General features: G+C 40.5%; 1 protein-coding gene across 2 annotated transcripts in view; it reads left to right on the top strand.

Annotated features, from left to right (window-relative positions):
- The window catches only part of SMURF2 (SMAD specific E3 ubiquitin protein ligase 2), a 96,098-nt gene that overhangs the window by 78,999 nt on the left and 3,554 nt on the right, over positions 1-13,545 (top strand). For both annotated transcript variants that reach the window (XM_088138268.1, XM_088138267.1), the window contains exons 13-18: positions 413-527; positions 3,156-3,334; positions 4,037-4,174; positions 4,432-4,552; positions 5,601-5,802; positions 6,612-6,687. In XM_088138268.1, coding sequence (XP_087994394.1) covers positions 413-527; positions 3,156-3,334; positions 4,037-4,174; positions 4,432-4,552; positions 5,601-5,802; positions 6,612-6,687 — 831 coding nt within the window. The remainder of the gene's footprint in view (positions 1-412; positions 528-3,155; positions 3,335-4,036; positions 4,175-4,431; positions 4,553-5,600; positions 5,803-6,611; positions 6,688-13,545) is intronic.

Here is a 13,545-nt window from a genome sequence, read left to right as displayed (position 1 = left end):
TGTTATTTCTACCATAGAATAAGTGACTTCCTTACTTTACAGAATGCTGCTCGGTGGAAATATAAAATGCTAAGCAAGGAACTAAAGGTGCTTCTCTCTTTTCTTCCACCATAATCCTGCCTAGTCTTCCATCTTCCCCACTTCCATCTTCCAAAGTTTCACCAAGTGTCTTTCAAACACTTCTTGGCAGCTCTGTTCTCAGGATGCTGAGTTTTGCAAGCAATACCCCATAGCATGTATAACTGGTAAATTGTTCCTTGCCACAAATGGAGCATGAAATGATGAAAGCTCAGACAAAGCAGTAAGATGAGAACATATTAAATCATTAGTTATGTTTGGGTCATATTGTCACCTTTTTGCCTAAGGCTTCATTGAAAATTGTATCTTTGTGCAATGTTTGTGTTTTCTTCAGGGAATGGCTCTATTTGCTATCCCATGAAATGCTGAATCCATATTATGGCCTCTTCCAGTATTCCCGTGATGACATCTATACTTTACAGATAAATCCAGATTCTGCTGTTAACCCGGTATGATGAAATACTTTACTAAGGCTTATGCTATCTTTGACCAGCAAGTTCCTTTTCAGTTTTTGCGTTTAAGGACATTTAGGTTTTATAATGTTATGATGCTCAGCTCACCAAAATGGGAAGGAGTTTTTTTGCCTGAAAGGAAAGGTACTTTAATATGTGCTAAATATTTCTCTGTGGGATCTTGAAACCTTTAAAATGAAACTGATTGCAAACTGTTCATTTATAATTTGTGCTTTGGATATACAATTTTCTTTTTTAACTCCTGGGTTACACACAGTTGTGCCCAAGTCTGAGAAACACTTGTAGACAGTTTTCTTTCCATTACATCCAAATTATGGGTAAGACTTAAGGCAATTTTTAGATGCTTTCTCAGTAGTAAGCAGGGCTTATGGCAACAATTCTATTATGTGTAACATTTATTTATTTAGCAAATTTATATAGCTGCCCATTTCACAAATGTGACTGGATGGTATACAACAAAACAGTTACAAACAAATATAAACAACTATTAAAAACAATTAAACATAAATACAAAACCAAGATTGCAGGAGCATGGACACATTCTAACCATAACACAACACAACACGTATGAATTGAGAGAATGTCCAACAAAGAGGAAGATAGAACAGGCCCCAATTTTCTTGCACACTCCAGCATCTTTATATATGGTTGTGCATTACCAATGACCACACCCAATCCACATTCTATAGAAAATAAAATAAATGATACAATAGTTGTCAGTCGTTGCAGTCATTTGTAGCAATACCCAGCCATCATCTTACATAAATGTCCAGAGTACCCATATACAGTTTATTCTAAAAGTGTCTTAAATCCTGTCAAGACACTATTTGGAATACTAGTAACAGGAGAAGAACAAATCCCAATTTTAGCCAAGTCTCTCCATATCAGTTACAGTGCAAAAGAGTCTATGGTTTGATGGAGCATCTTAGTCAAGATATGTTGTCTCTCCCCTTCCATCAGAGGAAGGGACGCACTTGCTGGAACAATAAGAACATAAGAACTGTCCTGTTGGATCAGACCCCTGGCCCATCTAGTCCAGCAGTCTGTTCTCATAGTGGCCAACCAACTGCACAAGGAAGTCTACTAGTCTCCCAGCAGATGACCTTCAGAGGCCGTGGCATCAAAACTAATAGCCATTGATTCCCATGACTTCCATGAATTGGTCCAATTCTTTTTTGAAGTCAGCCAAGCTGGTGGCCAGCACCACATCTAAAAGCTGAATCCAATACGTTGCAGAGCTCATGTCTGTTTGGGATTCTGCTTACAAGGAAGGTTGATCAGTGTGTTCCATGTTCATAGCCAAGCTGCCTGATTTCAAGAGGGAATGGTAGTATGGAGTCCTTGGTGCTCTCTGAGCTTAATTGTTTGCTTGCAGATATTTCATTACCCAACTAGGTAACATCATTACCTAGGAGCTGTATAAGAACATTATTCAGACAAGTACAAATGCACTGCAGCAACCCAGAACACCAGAAAAAGGAAACAGACCACCTATACATCTTTCAACAAAATGGATATCCATGCAACTTTATCAAAAAGTGCCTGACTACTCAACCCACTATAGCACAACCAACACAAGCTATGAAAAGGATACACTACCATACATCAGAAACATCTCAGAAACAATCAACGAACTATTACAACCACACAGCATTACTGTAGCACACAAACCAACTAAAGCCCTCCATCTTAAACCTTCCATCTTAAGTAAACCAAAAGACCCAATAGCCCAAGAAGTGCTGGGGCTATGGGTTGGCTGCTACAGAGTGTGGGAGGGCGTTTGAGAGTGCACAAGGGGCCAGTGCAGTGCAAGCACAGTGGAGTGAGGCTGGTTGCTGCCAGGTGCGGGAGACTTACGAGAGTGACTTGAGCCCTTCCCTGCTGGCTTCCCCATTGAATTTGCTTGTGGGAAGCTGGCAGAGAAGTTCGCAAATGGCAGTCATGTGACCACGGGACGCTGGAACTGTCGTTATGTGTGAGCCAGTTGCTGAGCACCCAGATCATGATCACGTGACCGTGGGGGTGCTGGGACAGCTGGAACTTCGAGGACTGGTCTTAAGTACCACTTGTTCAGTGCCATTGTAACTTTGAACAGTTGGTGAACGCGTGGTTGTTAACAGAGGACTATCTGTATAGCCACCCATATTGTAATAACCTTGAGAGGCTCAAAAAACAGTAAAAAAAAAACAACCCTAAAACAATAAATAAAAACTATAAAACTCTATAAAAACTCATGGCCCCCTGAGGCAACACTTGGGAAGAAAAAAGATTTTAAATAAATGTGAGCCATTCGATTATGAAAATGGATGGACACAAATCTGCTAAATTTTAAGAAATAAAGGCTTTACATTGTGAGAAAGTATTAGGCTAAATATAAGGACATTATTCTAATTATAAGATTAGATGGCTAGAAAATGAGTTTCTGAATGAAAGTAGTTAACAGTAAGATGTTTCTTCAGTGGTGGAAGTAAAACAGGCGCTTTTACTACTCTTACTTATATTGTGATATTTGACTGAACCTGCTGTGTATTATAAAATGCTTAGAAATAGTTGGGATAGAAGAATCTGATTTGATCCTGATTACATATATTCTTTCAATTCCAGGAACATTTATCCTATTTCCACTTCGTTGGGAGAATCATGGGGATGGCTGTGTTTCACGGACATTATATTGACGGGGGCTTTACGTTGCCTTTTTATAAACAGCTGCTAGGAAAGCCAATTACATTGGACGACATGGAATTAGTCGACCCAGATCTTCACAACAGCTTAGTATGGATACTGTATGTACTTACCCCTTTAAAATTATACTATTTCTGGAATGGGTATATATTGCTTATTTATATTTAGTGGCTGTTTTGTTAAACTAATTTTAAACTAGGATTATTAAATTCTTTAAAATGTCCACTCCTTGCTTCTTGAAGAACATTATTTCTTTAGAGATGTTCTATGGCAAAGATTAAAGGATGCATTCAGAGACCCTTTTCTTTTTAACTTGTTTTTTTAAATTCATAATTGCCCCAACATTTCTCTCATATACATGTATTTGCTCACATACTGTACCTCTACATTAATTCATCAGTTTGCACATATTATGTATGCAGATGCTAGACGTGAATCTACCACAAGCCAGAAATTCACCATCTCTTAGCCTTTTAATCTTAGAATAGGAGAAACAGCTATTCTGTAATTGTCATTTTATGGTTTTCTAAACATTTGATAGCCACATTGGGGAGACTGAAAACTTTGGAATGTCTAAACCTTGAGTGGGAAGGTTCTTTATTTTTCAGAATGTTTTAGAATTTAATTAATTCGTTTATGAGAAAAGTTTGTAAAAAAGAAGAGGGGGAAAAACATACCATCTTTTTACATTGATTTTGTAGAGAGAGATCTGTAGAAGTAAATGTTTGTGCTTTTATTTGAGAGTAAAAATATATAGTATGCTTAGACATTTACATTTTAATTATTTTTCTCTATTTTTTCAGGGAGAATGATATTACAGGAGTCTTAGACCATACATTTTGTGTGGAGCATAATGCATATGGTGAAATCATACAGCATGAACTTAAGCCCAATGGCAAAAGTATTCCTGTCACAGAGGAGAATAAAAAAGAATATGTCAGGTATTTTAAAAGTTACCCATTATGGTGTCCTGTCCAGAGAGAATTGTCATGTGCATAGATTAATGAGATGCATTTAGCCTCTAATTGCTTATTTATTCATTTATTTTATAGTATTTTTATCCCCCCCCCCAGCAACTTAGCATAGTTGGTTTGTCTCTGTGCTTCTGGTAACAGAATCTGCAGTTTGTGGACAAAAAAATCTAAAGTGATAATTGTGAAGCCATTCCTTTGTCAGTAGAACATGCACTTTGTTGCAGGCTGTATGTAAACTGGCGATTTTTAAGAGGGATTGAAGCTCAGTTTCTGGCTCTCCAGAAGGGTTTTAATGAAGTAATTCCACAGCATCTGCTGAAGACATTTGATGAGAAGGAACTAGAGGTTAGTATGTTAATTATCGATATATTTCTTCTGTATGGAATGTGTGTGAGAGAGTGGGAAGTTCCCTCCTTTCTGATGCATTTGCAGCAAAAATCACACAGATGCCCAGAATGTGTAGACTCACAGATTGACCCAAGAGAAGCTCAACATTGTGCTTTGTATGTGGCCATTAATCTGAGCTGGAGATGAGCTCATATGTGAGATGTTCGTAGAAGTCCTGTCTTTCCCATTGTAAACTAGATTTACAGAGCATGAAAAGATGGTGAAGTATGTAACATTCTCCTCTTGATGTGCTTGATGACCATTCTTTGCCAGACTGACTGTTCTCATCACTCCAAACACAAGCAAAACAAGTTCCAGATAGCCAGAAAACCTGTTAGAACTGCCTCTTATTAGAAGCAAGACTGTTGGCAAAAGGATGCCAGCACTCTTGCCAGTCCCAGACTCTACTGGCTGGAATAAAATTCATTGAATTTTATCTAAATTTAAATGAAATAAAATCAGATTAAATGTTTGGATTTGCCCAACATACTTTGGAGTATGGTCCCCAGCAGGTCCCTCAAAAGGTACATGAGACCTTTGTTCTGGAAAACATTGTAGATTACTGTGCTAAACAGTAAGGACTCCTGGCAGCTTCTGAATCAAGTAATAAATTTCATAGAAAAAGAATTTTGCTTACCAGTTCCTACATCATGTTCTATATATTCTACTTATTTCTTGTACAGTTGGACGTACTTGTAAGACTTGTCAAATACAGAAAATAGATGCTCTTTAATTTATTTGTTTATTCATCCATTCAGTTTGTATGGTGCCTACTTGCCAAGCAACTCTGGTTGACTGTTAAAATTAGGGCAATGCAGTTTGGGGGAAAAAATCCCTTCAGTTTTAAAATCTTAAACTCTTACCATTTCATACTGGGCATAAGGTACTTATTAAAAGTTAAACAATATCTCCTGTTCCCTGTCCCTGAGGTCTTGTAGCTTCTGATTTTAAGTTGCAGCTTCATATGGTTAATGCCATTGGTCTTTATGTGTGCAATTCTCACCAGCTCATCATTTGTGGCCTTGGGAAGATAGACGTTAATGACTGGAAGGCCAATACAAGATTAAAACATTGCACCCCAGACAGCAACATTGTAAAGTGGTTCTGGAAAGCTGTGGAGCTCTTTGATGAAGAGAGGAGAGCCCGATTACTACAGTTTGTGACTGGATCATCCAGAGTGCCTCTTCAGGGCTTCAAAGCATTACAAGGTAAAAACAATAAACTCTATGGCTGTCCTGTGTCCAGTTTTACTGCCACAAACATTGCCCTTTCCAAAGTAGTGTTTCATAATATTTCAGATGTAATCATTTTTTATTAAAAACCTGAACTGAAACATGCTGTAGCCTGTAGGCTGAGTATAGGTTTAATCATATCTGGAATGGTCATGGCTACTGAAAGTCCTATTCTTTTCAGGGGTAGATCTGCATCCAGTTCAATTTAATTTATCAGTTTGCTTCATCCACCAAATATCTCCAGTGCTCTGTCCATGTAGTTTGATCATAGTTGTCTTGATAATAATTCCCATTGGACCTAGTATAATTTTGAAGAGTATTAAATGCAAATCTCTGATTTTCTTTATTATACTTTATTTTCATGGGCACAGTGGGACCTACACCCTGCCTGCTGTGGCATGTAGCATATTACTTGAGTTTTATAAGCATTGGATGCTAGTTATTAGTTCATGAATGATGTACCTTTAGAAACAGTGCATGCTTCTGGGGTTGGAGCAACTGTTTTACCCATTAATTGAAGTATAACTTTGATCTGCATAATTAGTTCTAGTCCAGTGTGCCCTGTAAAGTCTTAGATCAACATTCCTAAATGGAGTATATTTGGGGAAGAAAGAACTTTCTGAATAGGATATACTATGCATGTGCACACCTATGTATATATTGACATGTGCTTGCTCACATGCATATCCTTTCTTATACAACAGCGTTTTCTTCTCTGAGCAATAGTATGTTCTTAGATTAATGCTGTGTAATATTGAACAGTACCATATTTGGTGCAATTCTAGGTGCTGCTGGCCCAAGACTGTTTACCATTCACCAGATTGATGCCAGCACAAATAACCTGCCAAAAGCTCATACTTGGTAAGTCAGGAGCAATTCTCTGTTGGCCTTTTCTATACTGAGTGCATGCAACTAATTAGAGGTATGGTTGTTAATGCTTCAGATTTAAAAACATGATTAACCTACTTCGATATATGTGCACATTAATGGTCTCATTAATATGCTGAAAAGAATTCAGCATTGATTTTGCAGGAAATGTTGTGATATACAGTGGTACCTCTACTTACGAACTTAATCCGTTCCGTGACTCTCATCGCAAGTCGAGTTGGTCGCAAGTTGAAGTAAATTTTCCCATAAGGTTCAATGTAATTACCGTTAATCCGTTCCGGTGTCCACGGACCACGCGGCAGGGGCGGAAAAACGGCCGCTGACCACGCGGCAGGGCATAAAAATGGCCGCGGACCACGTGGAACGGGCGGAAAAATGGCCGCGGACCACGTGGAACGGGTGGAAAATGGCCGCGGACCACGTGGCAGGGCGGAAAAACGGCCGCAGACCATGTGGAACGGGCAGAAAATGGCCGCGGACCACGTGGAACGGGTGGAAAATGGCCGTGGACCATGTGGCAGGGTGGAAAAACGGCCGCGGACCATGTGGAACGGGCGGAAAATGGCCGCGGACCACGCGGCAGGGCGGAAAAATGACCGCGGACCACGTGTTGGGGGCGGAAAAATGGCCGCAAACCACGTGGAACGGGCGGAAAAATGGCTGCGGACCACATGGAACGGGTGGAAAAACGGCCGCAGACCACGCGGCAGGGCGGAAAAACGGCCGCGGACCACGTGGAATGGGTGGAAAAACGGCCGCGGACCACGTGGAACAGGCGGGAAATGGCCGCAGACCACGTGGAACGGGCGGAAAAATGGCTGCGGACCACATGGAACGGGTGGAAAAACGGCCGCAGACCACGCGGCAGGGCGGAAAAACGGCCGCGGACCACGTGGAATGGGTGGGAAAACGGCCGCGGACCACGTGGAACAGGCGGGAAATGGCCGCGTACCACGTGGAACGGGCGGAAAAATGGCCACGGACCACGTGGAATGGGCGGAAAAATGGCTGCGGACCACGCGGCAGGGCGGAAAAACGGCTGCGGACCACGTGGAACGGGTGGAAAAATGGCCACGGGCCACGTGGAATGGGCGGAAAATGGCCGCGGACCACGCAGCAGGGCGGAAAAACGGCCGCGGACCACGTGGAACGGGCAGAAAAATGGCCGCGGACCACGTGGGATGGGCGTAAAATGGCCGCGGACCACGTGGCACGGGCGGCAAAATGGCCGCGGATCACGTGGAACGGGCGGAAAATGGCCGCAGATCTGGTTCGTAAGTCAAGGTGAGTTCGTAAGTAGAGGTAAATTTTTGGGGCCGGAGCTGATCATATCTCGAAAAATTCGTAAGTAGGGGTGTTCGTAAGTAGAGGTACCACTGTAAAATGAAAGACTATCCATGTTTGTAAGCTGTATGTATGCTGACTTTTTTCAGTTCTGTCACTCAACTATCTGTGATAAAAATCTCAAAGCCAGTTATCTTGTAGACACAGATACACTCCACAAACAATTGAGATGGGCCAATTCTGTGGCAGTACGTCAACTCTCCAAATGCTGTTGAACTTCAGTTCCAGCATCTCTCATCAGTGGCCATGTTCACTTGGACTTTGTGGAATTGTAGTTCAACAACGCCAGGCAGGCCAACCCTGCCAGACCCAGTGTTTTTGTTGATTCAATTAAACATGGGCTTTTGCTTGAAATTAAAACTTTAACATTATCCAACCTCAGATAATGTTAATGTTTTCTGATTACTACTGGTTTTCCTTTATGTCGAGAGTTTCCTAAATATTAATATAATCTGTGTCTCACGTTGTGGTAAACTGTTTTTTAGCCATGTTCATAATCTTCATAAAACAATGCCTCATTTAACTGCATTTTTAAAATACTTCTGAAAATTGATTAGCATTTAGGTGGGTTAAGGTAAAATCCTTCCTTCAGTTTGTAAAATATGATTGTCAGATGCTCTAGGTTTAAGTAATCTCAAGTGCATGTGACTCTGTCAAGATTCAAACCTTGAAAAGTATCTGAATCAACCAACTTTGTCTACATGCATAAGAGAATCCAAATATTCTAACTACTCATTTAGATAACTTACATAGTTTACTCATTTTAAGCCACTTAATTAACAATAAGTGGTTCCTTTGTGAGAACATTAATTTGTGAGCTGAGCATAAAACTCTAGAGATTATGGAATTTGTATCAGTGAATTGCCAGGTCACATTTTACAAACTTTTTGTGTAATAATGTAAATGGATTGCTTATCTGACCAGAATTCCTTTAATATCATTCCAATATTCAGTTTTAGAAAACAATAGGTAAACCATTTTGCTAATAATCTACATTTATCCCATTCACATTCAGGACTGCTGATACAATGTGAGTGAAATCAAATGGTCAAAAGTGTATGTGTATGTGGAACTCTGACACTCTGTCCAGTTGTACATATTGGAAATAAACTCTGCTATCATTTACTTGATGGCTTATCCCAGAATGATAGAGATCCAGATGACTGCTCTATTTTCTGTACTTTATTTTGATCCTGGAACTGCATAATTTTGCTTCTTCATCTGGGCTCTGTAATTTATACATAAAGATTATGCATCTCTACACAATTCTGTTTGGAATCTTTTCAACTGTCTGGTGGGAACCCTGCCCGCTATGCATACCACATAGTTAGGTGCAGCATCATGTCTGTAGTCTTCACATTGTTTTTGGTGGCCATAGAGTCAGCACATTCATCCTTCATCTCTAGCCTTGAATATTATTGTATTTAAATTCTTTAATTTTCTTTCTTTTAACTTGCCTCAGCTCTTCTTCAGAATAATAAATCAATCCTTGGAAAGTTGTTTATCAAGACACCTTTGTTCTCCTTTCACAACCCTTACCCTTAAGCCCACATTTCAAAGGCAGTACAGGAACAAACTCCCCTCTCTTAGATGGTCATTAATTTTGATTTTTTTGCACTGGAGAAGGTCACACCTTAGATTCACATAATACATTTACAAACTGGCTTTTAAAGAACCTGGTACAGGTAGTTCTTGTTTACTGACTGCCTTGATTAGCAACCATTCAAAGTTACAAGGGTTGAAAAAGAACAGCATTGCGACCAATCCTTGCATTTGCAGCTGTTGCAGTGTCCTGTGGTCATGTGATTACCATTCGAGTGCCTCGCAACTGGCACCCATTTATGACCATCACAGCATCCCGCAGTCATGTGATCATCATTTGTAAGCTTCACAAGAGGCTCCCAACAAGAGAATTAATGGAGAATGTAGAAGTGAAATCGCAAGTTGTGGTCACATGATGTCTCACTTAAGAGCTGTGGTAATTTGCTTAACGATAGAAGCAGAAGTGACATCATAAGTCTGTCATGTTCACGTGATTTTTTTACTTAGTGACCGTAGCACTTAGTGACCAAGTTGCTGGTCCCAATTGTGGTCAGTAAGTGAGGACTACCTCTGTACCAGTTAGTACAACATGCAATTGGTTTGCCAGTCCTGATCCCTGTGATTCCAGCTTACTGGAGAAAGCAAGAGTCTTCTGGGCCAAGCCAACTACTATACTCTCAATTTCTTGTCACATCAAGAATCTTTTATAGAATGAAAGGAGAGGGACACTTGCTCTTATTCCAATAGTTACCATCTAATTCTGTATTATAAAGGAGGTATCCCAATCAGGTTCCCAAAATCCTTTGCCCAGAGTCAGGCTTTCTAGCTTACGAACTTCATTGCTGCTGTCGCTGCTGCTTTCTCCAGAAATCAGATGATGCAGTTAAATTTTAAATTTTATTATGGGCAGATTGATAGCCAGGTAAGGCAATTAATCAACTACTTCATCAGGCATATAAATAGATTCAGAGCAATCTGCAAAGTTCTCTGTGTTTACCTCTGACAAACCAATGCTTGTTTCTCACCCTCCAAGAGCTGTAGAATTTCTTCATTCTGCACATTTTTTCCTGCAGATGTAGATAAAGAACTGGCCTCAGCCTGAAAAATCTCTCCCTTTCCAATGCCCTGATATCCATAGATTAAAAAAGCAGAAAATTAAATATTCGTCTTAATGCAAATTATATTCCTCAGGACTTCTCTTCCTCTATTTTGCTCATTATCAAGCATGCATGCAGAAATGCCATCTATTTTGAGGGGGAGAAGATGTTCGCATTTACCAGAGGACAAGAAGCAGTTTTCCAGAGAGAAGCAGCATGATTCACTAAGCAGGAACTAAATATGGCTCATCATATACAGTAACTTACTTGGCAACCAGAGATATGGCATCTTCCATTGCCCTTTGTGGCCATAACTAACTCTGTTCTACTGAGTTGATATTAGAGGCCAGGCTAGAACTGAGGATCTTGCCTTCAGTGACAGTGCAGCATTTAGCAACAAGATGCACGAAATTTCTAAGTAACGATACAAGGGAGACTTTAATAAGTATCAGCTTAAGATCAAAACTTCTAGTATATAACAATTATTTTGATGTGAGTTGTAGTGGTTCTTTTTCAATGTTATACTCAACTTTGGATGAAAAAGCTAAATAATTTTATGCATGCCATCTGTACTGGCATCGCAAATCGTAATTAACGTTGATAGAATATTTTTCTTTCTCCTTTCAATATTCTAAGCTATTTAAACAATAGAATGTTAATAAAGATATTATACAGACATCAGTGTATGAAAACAACACAATGTATTAAGATTTATAACAACATAATAAAAAGGGAAAGGGGGAAAAAGATTCCTTTCCTCGGAAGGATCAGAGCTTACATCACTCAACTACAGGACGTCATAGCAGTTATGAGCAACACCTACTTCTTTTCTTAGATGGAATCTCTACCATATCTTTTTCTACCTATTTCCTGTTGAGCAGTCTTTGTAAAGATAGATAGGGATTTGACCAAATGGATTCTCATTACACCTCAAGATGGTAGTAGTTGTGGTTTGCTGTGTTACTCCTTTTCACCCATCAGGTCTACCAAGTTTAAGTCCTTTGTTGCATTTAAAATGGCAAGTCTTGGCTCTCTCTTGGATAAACCTTGCAATCATATCCTCTCTTTTTTCTTCACTAGGAGCTGCTTTCTTCTAACCCCCTGATAAAGCACTTCATGACAGGCCTGTTACACCTCTGTCCACCAATGTCTCTTCCAGGTCCAGCCCAGAACCTCTTCCTTGTCCTCACTATGTTAATTCTGAATCTTCATCTCCTCTCATGGAAGGCAGCACTTTTTGATAGTCTTCAAGCTTGCCTGTTGATATTATTACTATGTGCATTATGGAGAAATTCAGCCCTCCATTCAGTGGTACCTCGGTTCACAAACTTAATTCGTTCCGCGACTCTGGTCGCGACCCGAATTGGTCGCGACCTGAATCAAATTTCCCCATAAGGTTCAATGTAATTACGGTTAATCCGTTCTGAACCATATGTATTTTTTTTTAAAACCGCAAAAATATGAAACAAAATACAGTACGAAGAGAGAGAACGGTAACCTTGCTCGATGCGACTTCTGGCGTGGAGGACAGGAAGGCGGGTGGGGAGGCGGTTATTGCTTGGAGGGAGAGTCCCCCTCCCTACAGGAAGCCGTGACCACGTGTCACGGGAGGGAAAATGGCCGCAGATCCAGTTCGTCACCCGATCCGGCGTTCGCGAACGGAAGCAAAATTTTGCAAACGGAGCTGTTCGTGACCCGAATTGGTCGTGAACAGAAGCGTTCGTGACCCGAGGTACCACTGTATTTTCTATGTGAATAGAGTAGTCCTTTACCCAGATACCTCTTCTTCCAAAATTACTCCTGACTTCTCATTTGATTCGAGACATTACACTGCCTACTTTTTTTCCTCAACATTGCAACTGCAATAGGAACATGTTTCATCCTTTTGATATATCTTATGTGCTTGTCTTCTCCTTGGACCGTATTGTGATGGAATGGCATGGGACTGGAAGGGGGGTAAAGAACGTGATCTCGTCTCCAGAGCAACGCACTGGAGATAAGAGGCGAAAGCTGATGCACCCCTAACATTCCAGGAGGTAGTGAATTCCTGTTCCTGGGAACTGCTGGCCAGTCTGAGAAGATTCTTTAAACAAGCACTAGCTAATAAACCTTGCTGATTGAACCTGCACGGTCTCCAGGAGTTCCTTGGGCTAGGCCTGACACGTACAGTATAACATTATTCTGTCAGGACCAGCAGTTATTTCTGGCCTTCCAAGATCTATCTAAGGGCTCGTGCTCTCCCACCAGCATTTCTCTAAATGCATAGTAGCAACCATCAAGCTTGATTACAAGCTGGCTTAGCAGCAGTGCCCCTTCCAAATCATGCTCATTTCTCAAGAGTAATAGCAACCAACAGCTTTCCTCCAAAGCATTCACTTACTGAAGCTTTGCCAGGCAGCTACATGGGCTCAGCATAGACTGGATCTGCATCTCCCAGAGAAATGTTGTCTTTGCAAGGATCATCCTCTCTCTGGTTAAGTAATGATGACTATGCAAGCCCACCTCCAGGTAAGTTGCTTGCTACTCATCCATCTGTGTGAATCACAGAGCCCATAATGAAGAAATAGTTACTTATGTGTAACTGCAGTTTTTAAGTGATTATCTGTATATTTATAGATCCCATCCTCAAATTCTTCTTGGTCTCAGATGACCTAATTCTTTGGATAAGTATTGCTCTTCTGAACTGAACAGTCCAGTAGGAACTGTGCCTAGTAATGTAATATGCATGGGTGGCTCTAGAACTTTCTATAATATTTTGTTCTATCATTTTTGTTTAGTATTGGTTTATATCTAAGTGAAGAACAAAGCCTGTGTTTCCCTACAACAAGAACTCTGTGGGGAAGGCTGG

This window comes from Python bivittatus, unplaced genomic scaffold (genome assembly GCF_059951505.1).
Source record: "Python bivittatus isolate LINGU-HERP-01145 unplaced genomic scaffold, Pbiv_v1 ctg000220_np1212, whole genome shotgun sequence".
In the NCBI taxonomy this organism is placed as follows: Eukaryota; Metazoa; Chordata; class Lepidosauria; order Squamata; family Pythonidae; genus Python; species Python bivittatus.
The sequence above is the reverse complement of the archived record's forward strand: the minus strand, read 5'-3'. Positions and strand labels throughout refer to the sequence as shown.